At 39.0% G+C, this 24,680-nt stretch overlaps 1 protein-coding gene across 2 annotated transcripts in view; it reads left to right on the top strand.

The window, feature by feature from the left end:
- The window catches only part of DOCK4 (dedicator of cytokinesis 4), a 479,395-nt gene that overhangs the window by 225,742 nt on the left and 228,973 nt on the right, over nucleotides 1–24,680 (top strand). For both annotated transcript variants that reach the window (XM_070369554.1, XM_070369552.1), the window contains exon 8: nucleotides 144–295. In XM_070369554.1, the coding sequence (XP_070225655.1) occupies nucleotides 144–295 (152 nt within the window). The remainder of the gene's footprint in view (nucleotides 1–143; nucleotides 296–24,680) is intronic.

The raw sequence follows: 24,680 nt of genomic DNA, 5'->3' as shown, positions 1-24,680 counted from the left end.
AATTTAACATCCAACTGGATACCAAATCCATAGCCAAAAAAATAGCACAGGACGTTATGATCACACCATAGCTAACTAGTTTGTTGGGTTCTGTTGTTTCCCTCGGTCTACACTGATCTTGTTTTTGGGTGGGTGTCATACAGATGGAGCATCGACATCGGAAGAAAGATACCCCGGTGCAGGCCAGCAGTCACCACCTCTTTGTGCAGATGAAGAGTCTCATGTGTTCCAACCTGGGAGAGGAGCTTGAGGTCATCTTTTCACTGTTTGACAGTAAAGAGAATCGGCCGATCAGGTAAATGCATGTGGAGGTATGACTTGAATTTCTTAATGGTGGAGTGGTGGGTGTCTGCAACTGGCAAACTCTGGGATGTGTGACCTTGTACACTTTTACTCTATCAGTCTATTTTCTCATCTCTAGAACTTTATGAATTTCTAAGCTTCCTACCTTCTGGAGGTTTCCCTGAAAATTAAATGAGATGAGTCATGAAAATGTTTGTTTTGAAAAACTCAAAAAGGCCATAGAACCATAATTATTATTAAATGAAAATATGTCATTGATAGCAGGTCTGTTATTTGTTTGAGTTGTTTTGTGTTGATAATGCAAAAAAGACATAATATCTCTAAACCCTGAAGTTCATTTGCATCTCAAGGTTAATACATTGTATTTTTCAAATTTTCAGTAAACAGTTAAATTATTCTTACTCTGTTCACATCAAATGATATTGAGGAAAAACTAAATACTTGGAAACCTTTCCATTAGAGTTTCAGAGGTAGGAAATAATAAACAGTTTTCACATACACTTTTTTCTTTCTCTGTCTTACCTGTTGTAGTTCTCTTATGGCAAGTTTTCAGTATTTAAGAAAAACTTACAATGGATGTTTTGGTGGTTATCCAGAAGTCTTAACCTTTTTTGAGACTTCTTTATGTGTAAAAACTTTTTAATCTTAAAGTTGAGCACAATCCACACCATCTTTTACATGAAAAAAATTTAATTTGAAATTAGAATTAAAATTATACCACAAATCACACATAATGATCCAACTGTACCCCACTTTAAAAAATATTAATAAAATAAGTGTTGACAATTTTAGGCAACAATGAGCTGCATATTATTTTATAAACACAAACTAATCCTGGAGTATTTCTTTTCTGGTAAAAAGAAAATCTTTTTTTAAGGAAATCTATGTGAAGTTTATTTTTAATGCAATTATAGCCATAAAATCTTTGAATTAGGTTATATGTTATTCATTGCCTGCTAGAAAGTATACTTTCTACTTCCTAACAGTGAACTGTGTCCATAGAGTTTAAAGGTGTTGGTTTATACAGCAAGTGCAAGATTTATGAGATGTGGAAGTAATGATGGGAATACAGTTTCAAATCTACTTTATACACTGTTGCAGGAAATGAGTCAGTGAGTTAAAAGACGCTTTCCCCTTCCCAAATCAACAACACTAAAAAGGGAAGATAAAGGCCTGAAAAAAGGATCCATGTTACAGGTTAGCACTGACTTTAGAGGTGTGAAAGATTCCTTAGAGATAATACCTGCTTACACATTGAAGTGTATTAGAAAGTTTGGTTTCCAGGTAGTGTAATTTAACCAATGGCTTTGTAACATTGTCTGTGTCATGTATGGTCTCAAAAAATATTTAATGAACCGTATGGAATGTAAAATGGAGAAAGGAGGTCATGCTTTTGCTCATTCCCGTTCAGCTAAAGTTTTTGAGGAATATACATTCCCCTTTGCCAGTAATTTTCAAATGGCATTGACCTAAGATTAATATTTTCATGTGAAGTCAAGTGGGCCTTAGAAAGCATCACTACGAACAAAGCTAGTGGAGGTGACAGAATTCCAGTTGAGCTATTTCAAATCCTGAAAGATGATGCTGTGAAAGTGCTGCACTCATTATGCCAGCAAATTTGGAAAACTCAGCAGTGGTCACAGGACTGGAAAAGGTCAGTTTTCATTCCAATCCCAAAGAAAGGCAATGCCAAAGAATGCTCAAACTACCGCACAATTGCACTCATCTCACCCGCTAGTAAAGTAATGCTTAAAATTCTCCAAGCCAGGCTTCAGCAATATGTGAACCATGAACTACCTGATGTTCAAGCTGGTTTTAGAAAAGGCAGAGGAACCAAATTGCCAACATCTGCTGGATCATGGAAAAAGCAAGAGAATTCCAGAAAAACATCTATTTCTGCTTTATTGACTCTGCCAAAGCCTTTGACTGTGTGGATCACAATAACCTGTGGACAATTCTGAAAGAGATGGGAATACCAGACCACCTGATCTGCCTCTTGAGAAATTTGCATGCAGATCAGGAAGCATCAGTTAGAACTGGACATAGAACAACAGACTGGTTCCAAATAGGAAAAGGAGTTCGTCAAGGCTGTATATTGTCACCCTGCTTATTTAACTTATATGCAGAGTACATCATGAGAAACTCTGGACTGGAAGAAGCACAAGCTGGAATCAAGAATGCCGGGAGAAATATCAATAACCTCAGATATGCAGATGACACCACCCTTATGGCAGAAAGTGAAGAGGAACTCAAAAGCCTCTTGATGAAGGTGAAAGTGGAGAGTGAAAAAGTTGGCTTAAAGCTCAACATTCAGAAAACTAAGATCATGGCATCTGGTCCCATCATTTCGTGGGAAATAGATGGGAAAAGAGTGGAAACAGTGTCAGACTTTATTTTGGGGGCTCCCAAATCACTGCAGATGGTGATTGCAGCCATGAAATTAAAAGACACTTACTCCTTGGAAGGAAAATTATGACCAACCTAGATAGCATATTCAAAAGCAGAGACGTTACTTTGCCAACAAAGGTCCATCTAGTCAAGGCTATGGTTTTTCCTGTGGTCATGTATGGATGTGAGAGTTGGACTGTGTAGAAGGCTGAGCACCGAAGAATTGGTGCTTTTGAACTCTGGTGTTGGAGAAGACTCTTGAGAGTCCCTTGGACTGCAGGGAGATCCAACCAGTCCATTCTGAAGGAGATCAGCCCTGGGATTTCTTTGGAAGGAATGATGCTAAAGCTGAAACTCCAGTACTTTGGCCACCTCATGCGAAGAGTTGACTCATTGGAAAAGACTCTGATGCTGGGAGGGATTGGGGGCAGGAGGAGAAGGGGACGACAGAGGATGAGATGGCTGGAGGGCATCACTGACTCGATGGACGTGAGTCTGAGTGAACCCCGGGAGTTGGTGATGGACAGGGAGGCCTGGCGTGCTGTGATTCATGGGGTCGCAAAGAGTCGGACGCGACTGATCTGATCTGAAGATTAATATTAGCTTGTCTTTCAGTTTTGTCTTGTTATAAACATTTTGAGATTTTCTGAAATGTTCCTTCAGGCTTTGATTGATAGAGTTCCTCCTCTTTTATTCCTGTTTACTTGGTGAAAGCAAGAAAAAAACCTGGATGCAGAATTTCCAAAATACTCTTTCAGTAGTTCATAGGTTCCACCCAGCAGCTGGGCCTGTGATGTGATTGGGCTATATCTGTGCCTGACTCCCTCCTCCACCCTCCAGGCTTCCCCTCTCTCCATCTTACCCCTTCCTCCCTCTACCACTCCCATCCTGCTTCCTCTCTCTCTCTAGTCTCCATTTCCCTCTGTGACACACAGGATATAGAATGTCCCTAGGAGAAATCAAGCCTGAATCTCTCTCTCCTGCTTCCACTTGATGAATTTGGCCATGGGCTCTCAGCTGTCAAACTCTTCATCTCTATGAAGCTGATTGACAAAAGAATGAGGAAGAATGAAAATACATAATTACTAGGTGTTTGGAAGGATCTCAGATTTCTTTTCTTAACTTTCTGAGGTTTCACATGGTGGTGATTATTCTTTCAGGGAGTGTTCAAAACCTTGCTATGAGTAGCTTGGATTCATACTTACCTTTTGAAGAGACCTTGGGATGCACAGATCTGAGGACAGGCTTGATTCTTGTCTCTGCAGTTGAAAGCTGCTGCCCTGACCCTTTAACTTAACCGCTGTCTTGTTCTTCATCTTGAAACTGGTGACAAGTCTTGTTTCCTTCATTGCTCCTGGCAGAGCTGAGCATTACAAAATAGTTGCATCTTCTCAGAAAAAGGTAGTGTAAAGCCAAAATAAGGTATTTGAGGCATTGTTGTATTTCTTCTTACACCCAACAGCGAATACAGTGTGAGATGTGTGGGTTATTTTTTTCTCGTTAGCAGTTTTTCTCCTTTAAGTATAACAGTATATTTTTTTCATTTCTTGATTTGCATACATACAGAGATTATAACTGCTTCTCACTTCCTTGAGTTACATTTGCAGGTTTACCACGTGGCAGGCCGTAAGATAAACCCTCCAGTGTGCTCTGGCATGTAATCTTAGAAACAATGAGGTAAATAACATCACTATCACCTATAACAGATGAGGTTTAAAGAAAGCAATGGATGTGTGAGTATTTTAAGGTCAACTCATACTTTTTTTTTTAAACTTCTTACGTTCAAAAATTTCAGATGTAGTAAAAAGTAGAATAGTGTCATAAAGCTTCACAGACAGACCCACCACCAGTGACAACAGTGATCGACTCAGCACATACCTTTCCAGTCCTCCTCTTTGCTCCCAGCTTATACAGAGGCAAATCCCTGAGGTCAAATTTTCATATGTAAATATTTCAGGGTACACCTATCTGAAAAAAAAAAGAAAAAAACTCTAAAAACATTCTTGTCGTTCAGTCACTAAGTCATGTCCAAGCCTTTGCAACCTCACTGACTGCAGCACAACCTCACTGACTGCAGCACAACCTCACTGACTGCAGCACAACCTCACTGACTGCAGCACAACCTCACTGCAGCACAACCTCACTGACTGCAGCACAACCTCACTGACTGCAGCACACCAGGCTTCACTGTCTTTCCCTGCTGCGCCCCCAATAAATATTCCCTTAACATCATCAAATATCTGTTTTTGGTCAGTATTTTGTTCTGCTATTGACCGATGATTATTGTTTTACTGATTCTAAATAAGGAATTTGTCATTCATGAGACCCACATAAAGTCCATCCATTGCATGGTTGATAAGTTTCACGGGTCACCTTTCATATGTAGTTTCCTTTCCCTCTCTCTCTTTTAAATTTCTTGTAATTTATTTGCTGAAGAGATCATGATTTTTCTTTCTTTTTCAGCATTTGAAGTCCAATCCAAACAATGAAATTTAGTAGGCAAAAGATGGTATAATTCAGGGAATGCTGCTGCTCCTGCTATGTCACTTAAGTCATGTCCAACTCTGTGCGGCCCCATAGACGGCAGCCCACCAGGCTCCCCCATCCCTGGGATTCTCCTGGCAAGAACACTGGAGTGGGTTGCCATTTCCTTCTCCAATGTGAAAAGTGAAAGTGAAGTCGCTCAGTTGTGTCCAACATGTACAAAGCCCATAGAGGTTTGATTAGCAAAGAAATACGTTTATTGCTTTCATAAGGCAGACAACTGGCTAGAATTTATTCATTTAACTTCTTTCCTCTAAGAATCAAACAGCCAGCATTTTATTAAGCATGTCTGCCAGAATTTGTTTTAAATACTTGAAATATATTGTATGCACTCACTGTATAGGTGAGGAAGTCAGGCACAGAAAGGTCAGGAAACTTGCCTGAGTTTACCAAACTGGTAAGAGGTGAAGCAGAGTGGCAGGCCAGCCATGTGGCCCCAAAGTCTGCCCTCTGAACACCACGCCATCAGCCTCATCAAGGGCTTCTGGACATTTCCATCACTGAGCAAGATTTCATTAGCCAGAGTGAAAGCTCCAGAGACTGGTAGCCCTGATAATAAATTGTTACAAGTTATTTGTAATGATAACACTGAAACTAATATAAAGCCTCAGAAATATTCTATACTATAGAAATTGTTTTAGAAATTGAGTCCTTCTCAAGATACTTGAAGAATAGCAAAATAGCACTGACTCTTGCCCTGTGCCCGTGATGAAAACCTTGAGTCAGTACTTGGAGATGTCAAATGCAAAAGGAGTCAGCACGTGAAAATTACTCCCTTCTAGTTCACCATGTGGATCAGTGAAGCACATGGTATTTCCACAGCACCAGGAGGGGTATGTTCTCTGACAGAAACTTAGAACAGTTTGTCATTGATGTTGGATGATATTTAGAAAGCCCATTCGTATTTCCAAACAGTTTCTGCGTGAAGATGGCCTCTAACATTAAGCCTCTAATACGTGTTGCAGACTCCTCTTACTGTACAGGAAAGATTCAGACTTATTCTAACAGCATCTTGCTAACGTACACCTAGCCTGCGCTTATTTTCCAGTTTTTCCTCCTCATTTGTTTTACATCATTTGCATGGTGGGTACAGCTATACTCTGGACTCAGTTATAAGGAGAAATAACATACTTTTCTTGAGTGAGTTTTTCCCAGTCTTTGACATAATTTCTCACCATAAAAGAATTTCTTAGTTTAAAAAATATTTACTAAATTAAGTTTTATATGAGCAAAATATTTTTAGAGCACATCTGTCTGGTTGAAAGTTTGTAATTTCTCAAGGCTGTAAGGGTATAGCTAGAAAAGTCGGGAATCAATTCCCTAGATAGCATCTGTAATTGTACTTTATTCAGTTCTATTCATTTCATTTAACTAACACTTACATATTGCTTACCATGTGCCAGACACTGTTCTAAGCTGTTTAAGAAATATTAACTTACGTATCCCTTGTAACAACCCCAGGAGGCAGGCACTAGTAATATAGTCTTTCCTTGGTATCTGTGGGGAATTGGTTCCAGGACACCCCTCAGGTACCAAAATCCACAGATACTCAAGTCCGTTTTATATAATGGCATAGTATTTACATATAACCTATGCACATCCTCCCATATACTCTTAATCATCTCTAGACTATTTAGAATACCTAATAAAATATAAATCCTATTTAAATAGTTGCTTTTTTGGAAAGCTTTCTGGAGTTTTTTTTTTCCTGAATATTTTCTGTCTACAGTTGGTTGAATCTGCAGATGTATTGCCTACAGATACAGGAAACTAACTATGTCCTCATTATTACAGATGAGGAAACTTATTAATCAGAGAGATTAATAACTTGCCAAAAGCCACACAGCTGGTATATACAGTGAGACCGTATTTTAACATGCTGTCCCATCAGGCATCATATCCCTAATCACTTTTCTATACCCATTCTCATGAACTTCAATATTAGTAGTATTCTGTTTGTTTCCAATTTTTTAATCACCGGTATGTAGCAAGGTGTCTGTTGAAGTTTTTTTTGTTTTTATTTTTTTAAGGAACTGAAGTAGAAGAAGCTTGAGCTTACTAAGAATTGACAGGAAGGATCCAGTAACATAGGAAAGGGTATACTCAGAGAAGAAGGGAGGTCTGGATCAAGGTCCCTTAGGAGGTATCAGGAAACAAGCTTGAAATTGCAGGTGGGAAGACCAGTCAAGGACCAGAGAAGGGGAGAAAGGGCAGAGTGTGGATGTGTATAAACTGGGGTACAGGACTGGGAATATCAGGGAGAGGGGATTTGTGTAAAGATATCAAACCTGTGGTTTGATATCACAGACAACTAAAATACCACAGACAACTAAAATAAAGTCAGTATCACAATAAAGGAAGTCACCCGGATTTTTTGGCTTCCTAGTGCATATAAAAGTTATGTTTACACTATACTATAGTTTTTTTAAGTGTACAGGAGTGTTATGTCTGGAAAAAAAAGAATGTGCATATCTTAATCCAAAAATACTTTATTGCTAAAAAATGCTGACTGTTATCTGAGCCCTCATCTTTTTTGCTGGTGGACTATATTGCAAAAAAATAGAGGAAAACAACAGAATGGGAAAGACTAAAGATGTCTTCAAGAAAATTAGAGATACCAAGGGAACATTTCATGCAAAGATGGGATTGATAAAGGACAGAAATGCTATGGACCCAACAGAAGCAGAAGATATTAAGAAGAGGTGGCAAGAATACACAGAAGAACTGTACAAAAAAGATCTTCACGACCAAGATAATCACGATGGTGTGATCACTCACCTAGAGCGAGACATCCTGAAATGTGAAGTCAAGTGGGCCTTGGAAAGCATCACTATGAACAAAGCTAGTGGAGGTGATGGAATTCCAGTTGAGCTATTTCAGATCCTGAAAGATGATGCCGTGAAAGTGCTGCACTCAATATGCCAGCAAATTTGGAAAACTCAGCAGTGGCCACAGGACTGGAAAAGGTCAGTTTTCATTCCAATCCCAAAGAAAGACAATGCCAAAGAATGCTCAAAGTACTGCACAATTGCACTCATCTCACACGCTAGTAAAGTAATGCTTAAAATTCTCCAAGCCAGGCTTCAGCAATACATGAACCATGAACTTCCAGATGTTCAAGCTGGTTTTAGAAAAGGCAGAGGAACCAGAGATCAAATTGCCAACATCTGCTGGATCATGGAAAAAGCAAGAGAGTTCCAGAAAAACATCTATTTCTGCTTTATTGACTATGCCAAAGCCTTTGACTGTGTGGATCACAATAAACTGTGGAAAATTCTGAAAGAGATGGGAATAGCAGACCACCTGACCTGCCTCTTGAGAAATCTGTATGCAGGTCAGGAGGCAACAGGTAGAACTGGACACGGAACAACACACTGGTTCCAAATAGGAATAGGAGTATGTCAAGGCTGTATATTGTCACCCTGCTTATTTAACTTTATGCAGAGTACATCATGAGAAACGCTGGGCTGGAAGAAGCACAAGCTGGAATCAAGATTGCCGGGAGAAATATCAATAACCTCAGATATGCAGATGACACCACCCTTATGGCAGAAAGTGAAGAGGAACTCAAAAGCCTCTTGATGAAAGTGAAAGTGGAGAGTGAAAAAGTTGGCTTAAAGCTCAACATTCAGAAAACGAAGATCATGGCATCTGGTCCCATCACTTCGTGGGAAATAGATGGGGAAACAGTGGAAAGAGTGTCAGACTTTATTTTGGGGGGCTCCCAAATCACTGCAGATGGTGATTGCAGCCATGAAATTAAAAAACTTTCCTTGGAAGGAAAGTTATGACGAACCTAGTTAGCATATTAAGAAGCAAAGACATTACTTTGCCAACAAAGGTCCATCTAATCAAGGCTATGGTTTTTCCTGTGGTCATGTATGGATGTGAGAGTTGGACTGTGAAGAAAGCTGAGTGCTGAAGAATTGGTGCTTTTGAACTGTGGTGTTGGAGAAGACTCTTGCGAGTCCCTTGGACTGCAAGGAGATCCAACCAGTCCATTCTGAAAGAGATCAGCCCTGGGATTTCTTTGGAAGGAATGATGCTAAAGCTGAAGCTCCAGTACTTTGACCACCTCATGCGAAGAGTTGACTCATTGGAAAAGACTCTGATGCTGGGAGGGATTGGGAGCAGGAGGAGAAGGGGACAACAGAGGATGAGATGACTGGATGTCATCACTGACTCGATGGACATGAGTCTGAGTGAACCCCGGGAGTTCATAATGGACAGGGAGGCCTGGCGTGCTGCGATTCATGGGGTCACAAAAGAGTTGGACACGACTGACCGACTGAACTGAACTATCTTGCTTTGATATTGATGGCTACTGATTGATCTGGATGGTGGTTAGTGAAGGCTTAGGTGGCTGTGGCAGTTTCTTCAGCTAAGACAGCAGTGAAATTTGCTCTATTCATTGACTTTTTTTTACATGATTGATCTCTCTATAGCATGCAATGCTGTTTTATAGCCTTTTACCCACAGCAGAGCTTCTTTCCAAAATGGGAGTCAACCCTTTCAAACTCCTCCTTACCAGCTACATTTATATCATACTCTAGATCCTTTGTTATCATTTCAACCAACTTCACAGCATCTTCACCAGAAGTAGATTTCATCTCAAGAAACCACTTTTGCTCATCCTTAAGAATCAACTTCTCATCCATTCAAGGTTTAAATGTGAGATTGTAAAAATAAATAAATAAATAAATGTGAGATTGTGGCAATTTAGTCACATCTTCAGGCTCCACTTCTAATTCCAGTTCTCTTGCTATTGCTACCACATGTACAATTACTGTCTCCACTGAGGTTCTGAATTCCTCAAACTCACCCATAAGGATTGGATTAACTTCTTCCAAGCTCCTGTTAATGTTATTTGGACATCTTCCCATGAAGCACAAGTGTTCTTAATGGCCTCTTGAATGATGAATCCTTTCAGAAGGCTTTCAGTTGACTTTGCCCATCTGAGCCACCAGGGAAGCCCTATTTACATATTAATATGTCAGTTAATCTACAGGAGAGTGTAAGTTACATGGGCCAGTGAAAATGACATAGTCCTTTTGTTGACTATTTCCCATATAAGTTTTGCTACTTTGGTTACTACTGTATTCTAAGTTTTAAGGCTAATCTGTTAATGTATTTCATTCTTATCAGAGAATATATTTAATATGACCTAAGTGCCACCAGGGCTTCCCTGGTGGCTCAGATGTTGAAGAATCCACCCTCAATGTAGGAGACCCAGGTTTGATCCCTGGGTTGGGAAGATCCCCTAGAGAAGGGCAATCCACTCTATTAATCTTGCCTGCAGAATCCCATGGACAGAGGAGCCTAGCAGGCTACAGTCCATGGGATTGCAGAGAGTTGGGCACAACTGAGTGACTAACATTCCTACTACTAAGTGCTGCCAATGGGTTCTCAGCTTATTATAGGTCTGCTTGTGTGTGCAAACTGCTGGCTTGGGCTTTTTTTTGAAAAAATAGCAGCAGAGTAGTGCTTCTAAAAAAGCCTTATCCTGGTGATTAAATACAAAAAGTCTTTTCATAGTAATTAAGTTCAAATAAAGTTGACTTTCTTGCTGGTGCCTTACTCACTTACTTGACTGAAGTTTTATGTTTTTTTCTACCGTCACACAGTTAAACTCTCCATTTTCATTAAATGCTTCATTTCTGTATAAATTTTATATTGCCTAAACTACCTTCTTTTTTGGTATACTCAAGTCTGTCATTTAAGAAAAAGTGGTGAATATTATTGGTGAGGCACAGATTTCTTTTATTTTTAATTGGAGGATAATTGCTTTACACTATGGTATTGGTTTCTGCCATATATCAACAGCCTAGATGTAGATATGTCCCCATCTTCTTGAGCCTCCCTCCTACCTCCCACCCCACCCCTCTAGGTTGACACAGAGCACTGGTTTGAGATCCCTGAGTCATACAGCAAATTCCGCACTTGCTGTCTGTTTTACATATGGTAATGTATATGTTTCCATGCTACTCTCTCAATTAGTCCCACCCCTCTCCTTCCCCAGCTATGTCCACAGGTCTTCTCTATGTCTGCGTCTGCATTGCTGCCCTGCAAATAGGTTCATCAGTACCATCTTTCTAGATTCCATATATATGTGTTGCTGCTGCTGCTGCTAAGTCGCGTCAGTCGTGTCTGACTCTGTGCAACCCCATAGATGGCAGCCCACCAGGCTCCCCCGTCCCTGGGATTCTCCAGGCAAGAACACTGGAGTGGGTTGCCATTTCCTTCTCCAATGCATGAAAGGGGAAAGTGAAAGTGAAGTCCCTCAGTCGTGTCCGACTCTTAGCGACCCCATGGTCTACAGCCCACTAGGGTCCTCCATCCATGGGATTTGCCAGGCAAGAGTACTGGAGTGGAGTGCCATTGCCTTCTCTGATATATATATATATGTGTTAATGTATGATATTTGTTTTTCTCTTTCTGACTAATTTCATTCTGCTTAATAGGCTCTAGTTTCATCCACCTCACTAGAACTGACTCAAATGCTTTCCTTTTAATGGCTGAGTAATATTCCATTATACATATATATACATACACACACACGCGCACACACACACACACACACACACACACACAGCCCATAACTCTATCCATTCATCTATCGATGAACATCTAGGTTGCTTCCATGTCCTAGCTCGCAGATTTTTTTTTTTACATGACCCAATTCTGGTCCATGAAATATATCTGAAATTCTCTCCATACTCAAGATGTATATCTTGTCTTATAGGTACCATTCTATAGTACATAAATGGTCAGACTCTGTAGTCAGAGGACCCACCACTGTCATTCAGTAGCTCCATCAGCCTCAGCAAATGAGTTCACGTCTCTTATGGCTGTTATTTGTCTGCTAAGTGAGAATAAGAATAGTACTTATCATAAAAAAATAAGAATAGTACTTATCTCATGGAATTGTTTTAGGATTACATGAGATAATGCATATACTTCTCTTAGTCTAATGCTTGACACTGGGTCATTGGTTAGTAATTATAAGCTATGATGATGACGATTTAAAACAAAACAAAAAGCTAGGAAATGCACTTTAACATAACCAGAAATGATATGTGGTGTTTGGTCTTGAATTCTTAAAGAAGTCATATATTTTAAGGAATTATTATTAATTTTTAAGGTGTATGTTATTATAGTTGCATAAGATTTAGAGAGACTAGTAAACATGTGGAATGGCATCCAGGGATATGATTTGCTTTTAAATACTTTAGCAACAGAAAAACAGAAAGAAAGAAAAAAGGGAGAAGGAAGAAAGGGAGAAAGAAAAAGGAGAAGAAAGAAAGAAGAACAGAGAGAAATAGGTGGAGCAGTGTGGCAGAATTGAATGGTGTAAATTTCCTGTGATATAAGATCTGTGGATGCTTGGTCTACCTTTTAGCATCTAGTGTGTATGATTAGTGAATTACCTCCTTAAAATTATCAATTTTTTATGCATACAAACAGTAAAGCATTGAAGGCAGTCCTTTTTTTCAGTTTCTTTGAAAGATGATAGATTTATTAATCTTGTCTAGTCGTTAGCCCTATACGTGGTTTGGATTCCATTCTGCTTGGAATAATATTCCTGGGTTCCTATGAACTGACAATAATATTTTTGATATTGTATTTGGCAGAACTTAACAGGAATGTTTTCTGAAGGTCTAGGACATTCAGTATTATAGTAACAAATATAGTAATATTGTCTTTAAAGTGTAAAGTCTGACTCATATATACAAGAAAATAGGCAACTTTTAGAAGATGAATGTTCTGTGAGAGGAAATACCTTATATGCTTAAGCAAAATCCTATGTCTATATAAGGACCAGGTTCCCAGAAACTCTGAATTAATAGAGGTTTGTCCAAAACAAGGTCCTCCTGTATAGCACAGGGAACTAAATTCAGTATACTGTGATAAAGCATAATGGAAAAGAATATGAAAATGAATGTATGTGTATATATACATATATATATATGTATATATATATATAACCTAGTCACCTTGCTTGGAGAAGGCAGTGGCACTCCACTCCAGTACTCTTGCCTGGAAAATCCCATGGATGGAGGAGCCTGGTAGGCTGCAGTCCATGGGGTCGCTAAGAGTCGGACACAACTGAGTGACTTCACTTTCACTTTTCACTTTCATGCATTGGAGAAGGAAATGGCAACCCACTCCAGTGTTCTTGCCTGGAGAATCCCAGGGATGGGGGAGCCTGGTGGGCTGCTGTCTATGGGGTCACACAGAGTCGGACACGACTGAGGTGACTTAGCAGCAGCAGCAGCAGTCACTTTACTTATACAGCAGAAATTAACACATCATAAATCAATTGTATTTCAATAAAATAAATTTTAAAAATAATAATAATAGAGGTTTGTCCTCCCAAAGGTGAGGACTTTCTACAGGTACATGAATAGTGGGTTACCTCTCGCCATGTCCTTGTTCGTTCATTCACTTGTCTTACAGTCATAGAAGTAGCAGTGGGATGCCAGTAGCAGGAGACCCTGCTGGAGACTCACGGGTGACTTCTGGAGCAGATGGCAGAAGGGATGCAGGACACACGTGAAGAAGTTTATTTTGAGAAAGAGGAAGGTTGCTGCTTCTACTAGTGTGGGAGGAAAGGAGGGCAGCGGAATGGGTTTCAGATGTTGAAATGGAAAAGAGGGCATGGGTCTGTGGCCTTGACCTTTTATAAGAAAAGTGGAGGAACAAAATGAGCTGCTGTTGGAGAGCAGAAAAGAGAAGGAAAGGGAGTTCAGGGCTGAAAGTGAATTGCACAAACAAGGTCAGTGGCCTTTGAGCAAAAATGTGATAGGAAGTGAGTTACTGATGAATACTTGCCGAGTTCAGGAAGGCCCCTGCAAGAGAGATGTCTGAAATTGGTGGTGACTCCTGGCTCCCAAGTTAGCTACTTTTTGCCAGGTGTGCTCAGGAAAGAGCTATCAGGTGGTAGAGCTGGAGCCTGACACATCACATTTGGATAAAACAGAATGGGAATCTAGCATAATGAGGAGAGAGTTAAAGAAATTACAACCATAACTTCCAGTTGGTCTCTTCAGAGGCTGACATGATCTAAAAGTCTTTCGTTTTTGAGAGAAAATTAAAGAACTCAGGCTTCTTTTGAAAAGACTTAGGTACTGGGAAATTTTTTCAAGGCCTTACAGCTGTTGGAGAGAATAGTTATTTAGTCCACTCTTAGAAAAAATGCTAATATTTTTGTGTCTGTATTATAGTACATAACACAGTTAAGAGAGCACATGTGATTTTTTAATTCTTCGAGCACTGTGCTAGAATTTCTCATTTCATACCTCATTTACAACTTATTATATGTGATCACACAAATTCAGCATCTATGTTTTTACATAAATTAGGAGCATTTGTTGTTTGGAATGTAGAAAGAGGGTTGGTGTAGATCTCTTTTTATAGTTTTGTGTTACAAAATTAACTGGAAATTGTAACCTCTCCAAAGTAAAGCAGTAATGGAGGGGAAATTTTCTGACTGGCCATGCATGCAGGGAGCATGACTGAGAACAGAAATAGAAGAAGGCGTTCAGAGGTCCTCTTTGGATTGTGGCAACATCAACCATTCCATACGGCCCAGCGTGCTTCCTGCTGTGTCTAGACGAGCTGGCACAGATTTCTCTGTGGGTGTCTGTACATCACTGACCCCACAGTGACCTTCCCTCGGGCCTCCTGTTTAAAGGCATGAGTGCTTTCCACTCTCCCACATCTTTTCCATCATTTGATTCTTCCAGCAGGTGCACAAAAATTGAGATTGTTGTCACTTCGAAGTTAATCAGATTCTTTGGTTACATTATGTTGCATACAAAAAAATATTGCTCTAGAGGTGTAGTGATGTTAATAGGAGAGATTTTCAGAAATGGACCAGGAGGAGGATGTAAATTAAAAGAAACAAATAACTGTGTTCATGCTGCAAGAACACCCAGCATAGAAGTGATGCACTGTTTTTCTCTGTAGCATTTTAAGAGCCACACAATTCCAGTTATTTCTGAAATTGTAAATTATTATGTTATTATAAGAAAAAGTGACTGGAATTTTAAGGGGTAGAAAACTGAAAACCCATAGACTAAGTGGGTTTAGACTGACTTTCTCATCCCCTTTAGCTCCAGACACTGTGCGGCCTATTTGACTCATGGTACTTTGTGCAATGTTTTAGAAATTGATCAGATTTAACCCACATTCCTGTGTTTTAAAGGATGACCAGATTGGTATTCTTTTCACCAGGATTCTGATCAGCTGTGTCTTTCCTCCTCTGCCCTGTGTCTGCTGCCTAGAGGGAATTCAGATTAATTTAGTTTCCCTAAATTTCAACTACATCATGCTTACACAGAGCAACCCACCTTGCCAGGACTTCTTTGCTTTTCACTGACATTTGTTTCGTAAGTGATTCAACACCAACAATAGAATTGTTCATGATATGGCCCTAGTTAGTTCCTTTTTTGAGGGTAAGGATACCCTCTTGTTATCTTTCTGTTCCCGGAACCTTGCAGAATGCCCTACACAGGCTGGGCATTAATGCAGTTAATGTGTTAGTCACTCAGTCGTGCCCGACTCTTTGTGACCCAGTGGACTGCAGCCCACCAGGCTCCTCCGTCCTCAGTCCATGAGATTTTCCAGGCAAGGATACTGGAGTGGGTTGCCATTGAAAGTAATTTACAAATCTCTCACTATTGTTGAGGCAAAGTATGAAAAGATCATGTCATTATTGCTTAATTTTTGCTGTTTTCCTTCCACTCCAGTGAGGATGTGCTTCTTGATAAGAGAGAGAACACAAGGTTGAGTGCATCAGAAAAGTCGATAGTTTTCTTTCATGCTCGCTTGTGTTAATCAGAGCTTTGCTCTTAGATATGTCTCTATGGGAGCATCATTTGCAAAATCTGTTCTTAAAAAAAAAAAGTAAATAAAAGCTGGCAGATAGTTTATAGACTGTCCTCGACTTACAGTGTTTCAATAGGGTTTTTTTGACTTTACAGTGATGAACATTAAAGCAATGAACATTCACTGGAAACTGTACTTGGGATTTTGATCTTTCCCTGGGCTAGCCATGTGAGCTATAGTACTCTGTTGAAGCTGAGTGGGTTTATCAGGACATAACCCTATAAACTGAGGAAAATCTGTGTAGCATCTTCTCCTAAGTACTTCCATTTGGAGATCTTTGACAAAAAAGCTAAACAGAGACTGCATCTTTTTATTTCTGTTGAGCATCAGAGATTACGTGCTATTGTTGTTGAATCACTGATCTTCATTCATTCAGCAAACAACTACTGGTCTCCTTCTCAGAGCCAGGCACTGATCTGGACACTGGGGACACATCAATGAATAAAAAATTTAAAAATTCTTGCCTTCCCAAAACTTACATTCTGTTGTTCTTTGAAAGACTATTAAGCTTGAAGTCAAGAATTATTTTTAAACGCTAGAGTTTCTCTGTGCATGGTAATCAATATGCTATTTTCATTTTACTAAAAATACTTGTGGTGTCTAGAGCAGTGCTTCCTAAACTTCCCAGTGCATTTTCCAACTTATGAACACTGAAGAGCTCTTCAGAAAATAATGTGCTTATTCTAATACACATGAATATTTGCACATCATTGTAGAGGCCTTGTAGCTCCCTGGTTAAAAATAAAAAGCCTTTGACCTTTAGAAAGTCCTATTGCAGGCATCATCTAGTTAATAAATAGTATTTAATGATGAAGTATAGTTGATAATTTTTTTGATTGTAGTTGATGTACAACATTGTATTAGTTTCAGATGTACAGCAAATAGATTCCGTTATAGACATACATATATTTTTCTCAGATTCTTTTCCATTAAAGATTATTATAGTTCCCCGTGCTTTGTAGCAGATCTTTATTATTTATCTATTTTTATATATAGTGGTATACATCTGTTAATCCTATACTCCTAATTTATCCCTCCCCTCCCCTATTCCTTTCCCCTTTGGTGACCACCATACGTTTTCATTTTTTAAAGTTGTAATGAATATAAAGAATCTGTCAGTATCAGTGAGCTCTTGAAAGGGACATTTGATTTTGGCTTATTTCATTTTAAAACTTAGGACATATTTTTGAGATGATAGATGTATGAAAGACATTTTACTTACTGTTTTTGCAGGGCTTGAATTACTTGGATTTTCATTATTTATTCTGTTTTATAAAGGTTTCCTTTACCTTTGCAAAGAACTGCATGCTTCAACCCAGAGTAGTTATAAAGAGCTCAGGTTTGCTTTACTTTCAAGATTCCTTATTATAGATACTTTGCCTAACAAAGAACCATTGTTAGAAAGGTCAAAATAATTACTGTATATAAATCAGAGCGATTCCTCTCTCACGAAATGTCACAGATACAGTGTTTACCATAATCAAATTAATGAAAATTCCAAGAATAAGCATAAGACATTCTGCCTATAAACAGGCTTTCTTATTTCACAGTCCCTGGTTCTGTTGACCAGATCGTCTCATCACCTACTTTTAGTTACCTCTCTGAGGAACTTTTTTCTAGTGGAATTCTTAATGAGTTCTCTAGAGATAGACACAAGCAAGTATTTTCCTGAGTTGCTCAATTGCACAGTTAAGCTGTTTCTAAGGATTTAACTTGAATTCAACAATGGGATTTTTAGAACATCAACGTTTTAGAACTTATTGCCATTATGGGTTTTGTCCAATCAACAGTTGATCCAAATCTTTTCTTTCATTCATTGGTCTGTACACTGGTCTGCAGGTGGTCTGTACATCACTTATTTGTAACTTTAAACTGCATTTCTTTTTTGAGTTTTACCTTCCTAAAAAGAGTTCTGATTCAACTAGCTTTATACTCTGGAAAAAAACCAAAAACAAAAACATGAAATGGTTTTAAGTCATTCTAAGTAGTAAGAAAGAATCAGCTTGGTGTTCAGCATTGGCTGTAGTTTAAAAAATTATCTTCCCTTTCATTGTTCAACTAAAGCAAAATCCTTTATTGTCCTTATAAAGCATCCCTTTAGTTGATTGCTTAGTCCTTCAACTTCAAATATTTGTCAAGTGAATCTGGGTTTGGACAGTAATATTAAAAAAGAAAACTCAGAATCTGTCTGCTGTTTACGTAAACTACTGTGGAAAACCTGGTATCAGTGATCCTTCTTGTTTCATTTCCCTTCAGTCAGTCAGAAGAGCTCATGACCCTTGTGTTGCTTTACTTTTAAAATTAGAAAGCATATTAATAGCTTTTTCTAGGAAGACTTGCTTGAGGAGTTGGTTTTATTTATTGACAAGGAAACACTTTGTTTGCATCCGTCATATGTTGGGAGACGAAAGGGGAGAAGTCATTGGCCTGAACATATCAGGCATGTGTTGCCTGTTTCCTGGTGTATGTGATGGTCATAAAAGACAGTCAGCAATTCTGACTCATTAGGGCTTAAGCATTTGGGTCAAAACTGTGGCTGTTAACTGTGACTGTGCTTTTAAACATTCAAGGAGCTTTTAGATCCATAGTACAGTAAGTCAGGATCCCCAGGGTGGGACCTGGGCTTTCTATAGCTGCCCAGGGGAGTGTTGTGCACACCCACATTACCAGATGGCCTGGACGAGAGTCCCTTCTTCTGTGCCATGGTAAACACTGAAACTTTTGGTCCAGTGGCCACCCCAGGGCAGCTAGCGCACTTTCCCCTCACTTTGCTAGGGTATCTTGCCTGGTCAGTGGCAGGACCAGCTCCTGGTACTGTGACTATTTAGAATGCTCCTTGGGTTGTCCTTTGCCACTTGTCCTAGGAAAGAACATAGTAACAGTTCCCTGCGCAGGTTATTGGAAGCAGCTTACCAATGTTAGTCAATCAGAAAGCGTTTGAGAAAATGAAGGAGAAACAGTGAAATAGAAGCACGGAGATCAACATCTATCATATAGTATGGCCTTTTGGGGAGAGGCCCTAGAGTCAACTCAGCAGAGCCTTTCCCCTTCCTCTCCTCCTTCCATCTTCTTGCTCCGAATGTTTCCTCCTTGGTTCTTGGAGCATCTCCCTGCATGACTACTCAGTGTACAATAAATAGTAATTTTCCTCACACATAGCATAGTTACATTTAAGACAAGGAACTTGGTTCTTTCAAAGATGCTACATGGGGTATTTTTTTGGTACAGCTGTTTTATAAAATATGCATGCCTGTGTGCTAAGTTGCTTCAGTTGTATCTGACTCTGTGCAACCCCATGGACTGTAGCCTAGCAGGCACCTCTGTCCATGGGATTCTCCAGGCAAGAATACTGGAGTGCGCTGCTGTGACCTCCTCCAGGGCTCTTCCCGACCCAGGATGACACCTGTGTCTCCTGCATCGCAGGTGGATTCTTTACTTCTGAGCCACCAGGGAAGCCCTCTATAAAGTATAAGCACAACAGAACCAGATAGTTCTTTTTCCAGTTTGTGTACCAGAACACGACCATCCAAGTGTTTTCTCTCTTTTGTTACTTTTGCTTTTGGAGAACATAAATTTATTTCAGTGTTTTAACTGTCCAAAATGATTTTGAAAGTATTCTTTGCAATTTTTGTGGATTAATCAGACTTCAACCTCAATATATTATCATCATAAATTATTGTATAAAGTATATGTTGTTTAACTTTCACAAACATTAAAGCACTAGGTAGCTATACATTGTGTAACTTTCACAAACATTAAACCACTAGGCATTCCTAACTATAGGTACATTGCTTCTTATAAGAGGGGAGCTATAGAGTTATAAACAAAAATCCATATAGAGAAATACAAAAATGTCCTTGATGCTGGTCATCCCTAACTATGGGTACATTGCTCTATGAAATCAAATGATTGTCCTAGGAATGCTGTATTGGAGAGCCACTTGATATGATGACTCAGAAAGCTGGGAGGACCCTCCCACATCTGTCCAGAAGGCCTCCAAGACCCTAGGTAGGGCCATTAGAAGGACAGCTGCTTCTGTGTGTTAGAAGGAGGCATGGGAAGATAGGAGCATCTTATCCTGCTGAGAAGAGAAGCCATTAGGGTCTTCAGATCTCTACTGTGCCGCCCACATTATTTGCATCATTGGTAAGAACTTTTCTACCAACTATGCTGTTGAAATAGACATAAACTGCCTAAACACAGATAAGTTTGTGGCTTTATTTATTTTTGTCTGGCTTCATGCGTTTTTTAATAATTATTTTTTTATTTTATTGTACATATTCACAATAAAAACCCTGGGTTCACATGGTATGGTTAGACTTGCTCTTTTTGTGTCTGTTATGAGATGTGCTGTTCTTATGAAGATAGCTTTGTGGTTAAGACCTGAGACTTTGGAATCAGACCCTGGAAATTAATTTCCTGGCTCCACCCTTGACTGACCGTGCAACTTTGGCCAACTTACCCATTATCTCCAAACTCCAGCTTTCTCATTTGTAAAACGGGGATGGGAGGGGCTCCTCCCTTATAGGGTGATTATGAAACTTAGAGAAAAATCTGTGTAAAGTGTATGTACACCAGGATGGGGTGTATTTTGAGTTGTACTATTTTTCCCTGGCATATCTGGGGATGAATGTGCCCACTGTTACTTCACTATGTTGGTTTTCTCAAATCCTTTTTTAGAAGAAGGCACATAATAAATAATTGTGATTTTTCATTCTTTATTTCCAAAGACACAATTTACTCTTGTTGATTTATCACACAATGATTCATAATGGCTCACACAAGGAATTCAGGTGGACACTAAATTTCTCTGGCAGTGAAATTTCCTCTGGGAGCACACAGCATTGTAAGGGGAAGTCAAATGATGATTTTTCTCTGCTAGTAATAATATCAAATCCCATTTCTTCAGTATTGCTGAAAGTGTTCTATGTGCTAATTCATTGTTTGATGATGAAGAAGGAGCCATTCCCATTTGAAAATATGTCACCATAGATACTTCCATTACAATATAGTTGTTATAATAAAGACCTAGAATGTGCATGGTGGACAGAGTTACATGGCATGGACTAGAATCTAGAGTGGTCTTGAAGTTAATTAGGTGACTCTTACATCTGATGGTAAGGTCCCATTGATTGATATGTCCCTGGAGAATTTCATGTATTTCGCTGCCATGAAGTGTAAAAGATGTTATATGGAAGACAGCGAACGTTGCTACCCAATAATTTGTATTTTTTTCCTAAAAGATTGTATTTGTTCAGTCTTTAAATACCTAGAAGGTACAAAATCATTAGCTGATATCTGGGAATGGAAATAGTAAGTATGCATATCTTATAATAGAACACTTTTTTTGCTTTGTTTTTAAACTTTTTATTTTCTTGGAGTATAGCCAATTAACAATATTGTGGTAGTTACAGGTAGATAGCAAAGGGACTCAGCCTTACATATACATGTATCCATTCTCTCCCAACCTCCCCTTCTCTTCCAGGCTGGTAATAGGACACTTTTTAAATTGACAAAAACTAATTTTGTTTTCTGATCAGAGTTGCCACTCTTTGACTCAACTGTAGAAAGTTGAAAATATCTTTGTAGGTGGCCACAAAAGTTTTTGAGAGAATTTTAGAAGATGTGCCATGGTGGAATGTCATTGACTTAATTAGTTTCTTCCCTGGCCTTAAAGGCAACATATTGGCATTCTCCAAATGTGTGTGAGTGTGTGAAAGCGTGAAAGTGTTTATCGCTCAGTCCTGTCTCACTCTTTGTGACCTCCTGTGTCAATGGGGAAACAGTGGAAACAGTGTCAGACTTTATTTTTTTGGGCTCCAAAATCACTGCAGATGGTGACTGCAGCCATGAAATTAAAAGACGCTTACTCCTTGGAAGAAAAGTTATGACCAACCTAGACAGCATATTCAAAAGCAGAGACATTACTTTGCCAACAAAGGTCCATCCAGCCAAGGCTATGGTTTTTCCTGTGGTCATGTATGGATGTGAGAGTTGGACTGTGAAGAAGGCTGAGTGCCGAAGAATTGATGCTTTTGAACTGTGGTGTTGGAGAAGACTCTTGAGAGTCCCTTGGACTGCAAGGAGATCCACCCAGTCCATTCTGAAGGAGATCAGCCCTGGGATTTCTTTGGAAGGAATGATGCTAAAGCTGAAACTCCAGTACTTTGGCCACCTCATGCAAAGAGTTGACTCATTGGAAAAGACTCTGATGCTGGGAGGGATTAGGGGCAGGAGGAGAAGGGGACGACAGAGGATGAGATGGCTGGATGGCATCACTGACTCGATGGACGTGAGTCTGAGTGAACTCCGGGAGTTGGTGATGGACAGGGAGGCCTGGCGTGCTGCAATTCATGGGGTCACAGAGTCGGACACGACTGAGCAACTGAACTGAACTGAACTGTGTCCATGGGATTCTCCAGGCAAGAAAACTGGAGAGAGTTACTATGCCCTCCTCCAGGGGATATTCCCGACCCAAAAACTGAACCCATGTCTCTTGCAGATGGGTGACAGGTTCTTTAACACTAATACCACCTGGTGAGCATGTGGGTGGGTATTTATTTGTAATTCAAAGATTCTGAAATGTGTTGCTATAGTTCTTTTTTTTTTCTTCTGAAACCATTTGCCAATTAAGTGGTTGCTCTATCACCAAAGCTGAAAGAAATTGAATTTGTATACCAACAACTTGTCACCGAATGAATAAAAAAGATTTTGTTTAATTGACCATAAGAGAGTTTTTCCCTGTCTTAGAAGTCTGTGTTTTAAGAAAATTGCACATGACTTTTTTCTCCGTATTACCCATCTTCAGTCTATTTTTAGACTGAAGGCATGCTTAAGTTAAGGGATATGGCTTAGTAAATATTGATATTCTTTCTGAAACAGGATATGATATAATACTTGCATAATCAGGATTCTGTCTAGACTAGTGAAATTAAAATAGTGACAGGGCAAAAGGAATCCCTGAAATGGAATGCTTTAGAAAACGTTTCTCCAAAATATTGATACAATTTGTGAATATAAAATAGTATTTTATATCAACATTAAAGTCAAGGTCTCAATATCTGGAATGCTGTTTTGACTTTTGTAATTAATATTATTGTTATTTATCATTTTGACTGATCTTTCAGAAGGTAAAGTGGCATTTGTTTCAAATGTTTTCGTCTGGATAAAGAGTCTCAAACATAAATGCACCTCAAAAATATAGAATAGAGCATGCTGCCTATAATCAGAAAAGGGGAAAATGATCACACTGCTTTCATTTTGGGCTAAAATATAATTAATAAATACGTCAGTAGATGCTGCCCAAGAAGCAAAACCAAATATTGGTCTTAAACTTTAAGAGTTTTGACCAACTAAAACCAAATACTTAAAATCTTTCTGAAGCTTCACATTTGTTTAGTAAAATGTATTTCCAAAATCATTTTTCTAAGAATACTTCATTAAGAAAATTACGAAGGAACACTTTCAAACCAGGGATGGCTTTGAAACCTACTAAATCAAGTTTAGCCCAGAAAGAGTATGGAGAGAGTTAGGACCAGGCTTCACTGAGTCAGTGGGTGTCCCTTACAGATGAATTTCTTCTGTATCTCAATGTTCTGTAAATATGCCCAATTATTCTATGAAGCAGAGAAAGAATTTATTTTATAGCATTCAAATGAGGGTAGGTATTATGTGGCATAGAATTCCTACTCAGTCACACATCAGCTCTGTGATCTTGGACAAAACTATTTACTATTTCTTAGTTTTCCCAACTATAAAATGACATAATAAGAGTACCAACTTCCCAAGGGCATTGTGAGGATAAAAGGGGTTAATCCATGTAAAGTCCTTAGCAGAGTGCCCATTCTCAAATAAACAATAGTATTTTCTTAAAGAAATAGTATTACCTAGTGCTATGATTATTTTAAAGTGTAATTCATGTTTCCCCAAGATGAATTTTTGTACATTTCCTTTTAGTACATCTTAAATTTGAAATAATAGTGAATATTCTTCCACTCTGAGGTGAGCTTCATCACCTTTGCTTTGAATTATAGTAAATGACAATTGAATAAGATTAATTTAACTCTGCAGTCTTGGTAGAATCTGTCATTTCCAGCCTCTGCCTCAGAATTATATGGGAACTTTGTATGCTTCATTTGAGAATCCTTGCAGCAAGTTATATTTTCCTCATCGGATCTCATCAGCCACTGCTCTGTGGGATAACACATAGGTAATAGGTGCAGGAAGTGACCCCATAGACATGTGTATTGCTTGCCCTTTGTTGTATGGAAGATCAGGGATAGGCATTAAAAAAGGACAGAGTGAGCCAGGTAGTTGAATCTGTTAAATATATCTGTCTTGATTTAGATGGCAAAAGAGAATAAAAATGTTCCAAAACAGCCATAAATTTAAAACCATATGCTTCCTTAGAGATCTGATTATGGTTCTCATTTCTCCCCCTATGGGGAGAAGGGAGAGTTTGGAAGACAGTGCCATTATTTATGGCAAGAACCAAGTGATGAATATGCATGGAGACTTGGAAAGGTCTGAGCCTTCCTAATGCCTTACTCTCCCTT

The sequence above is a fragment of the Bos mutus genome, chromosome 4, assembly GCF_027580195.1.
Source record: "Bos mutus isolate GX-2022 chromosome 4, NWIPB_WYAK_1.1, whole genome shotgun sequence".
Lineage (NCBI taxonomy): Eukaryota > Metazoa > Chordata > Mammalia > Artiodactyla > Bovidae > Bos > Bos mutus.
This window is presented reverse-complemented; position numbering and strand designations above follow the sequence as displayed.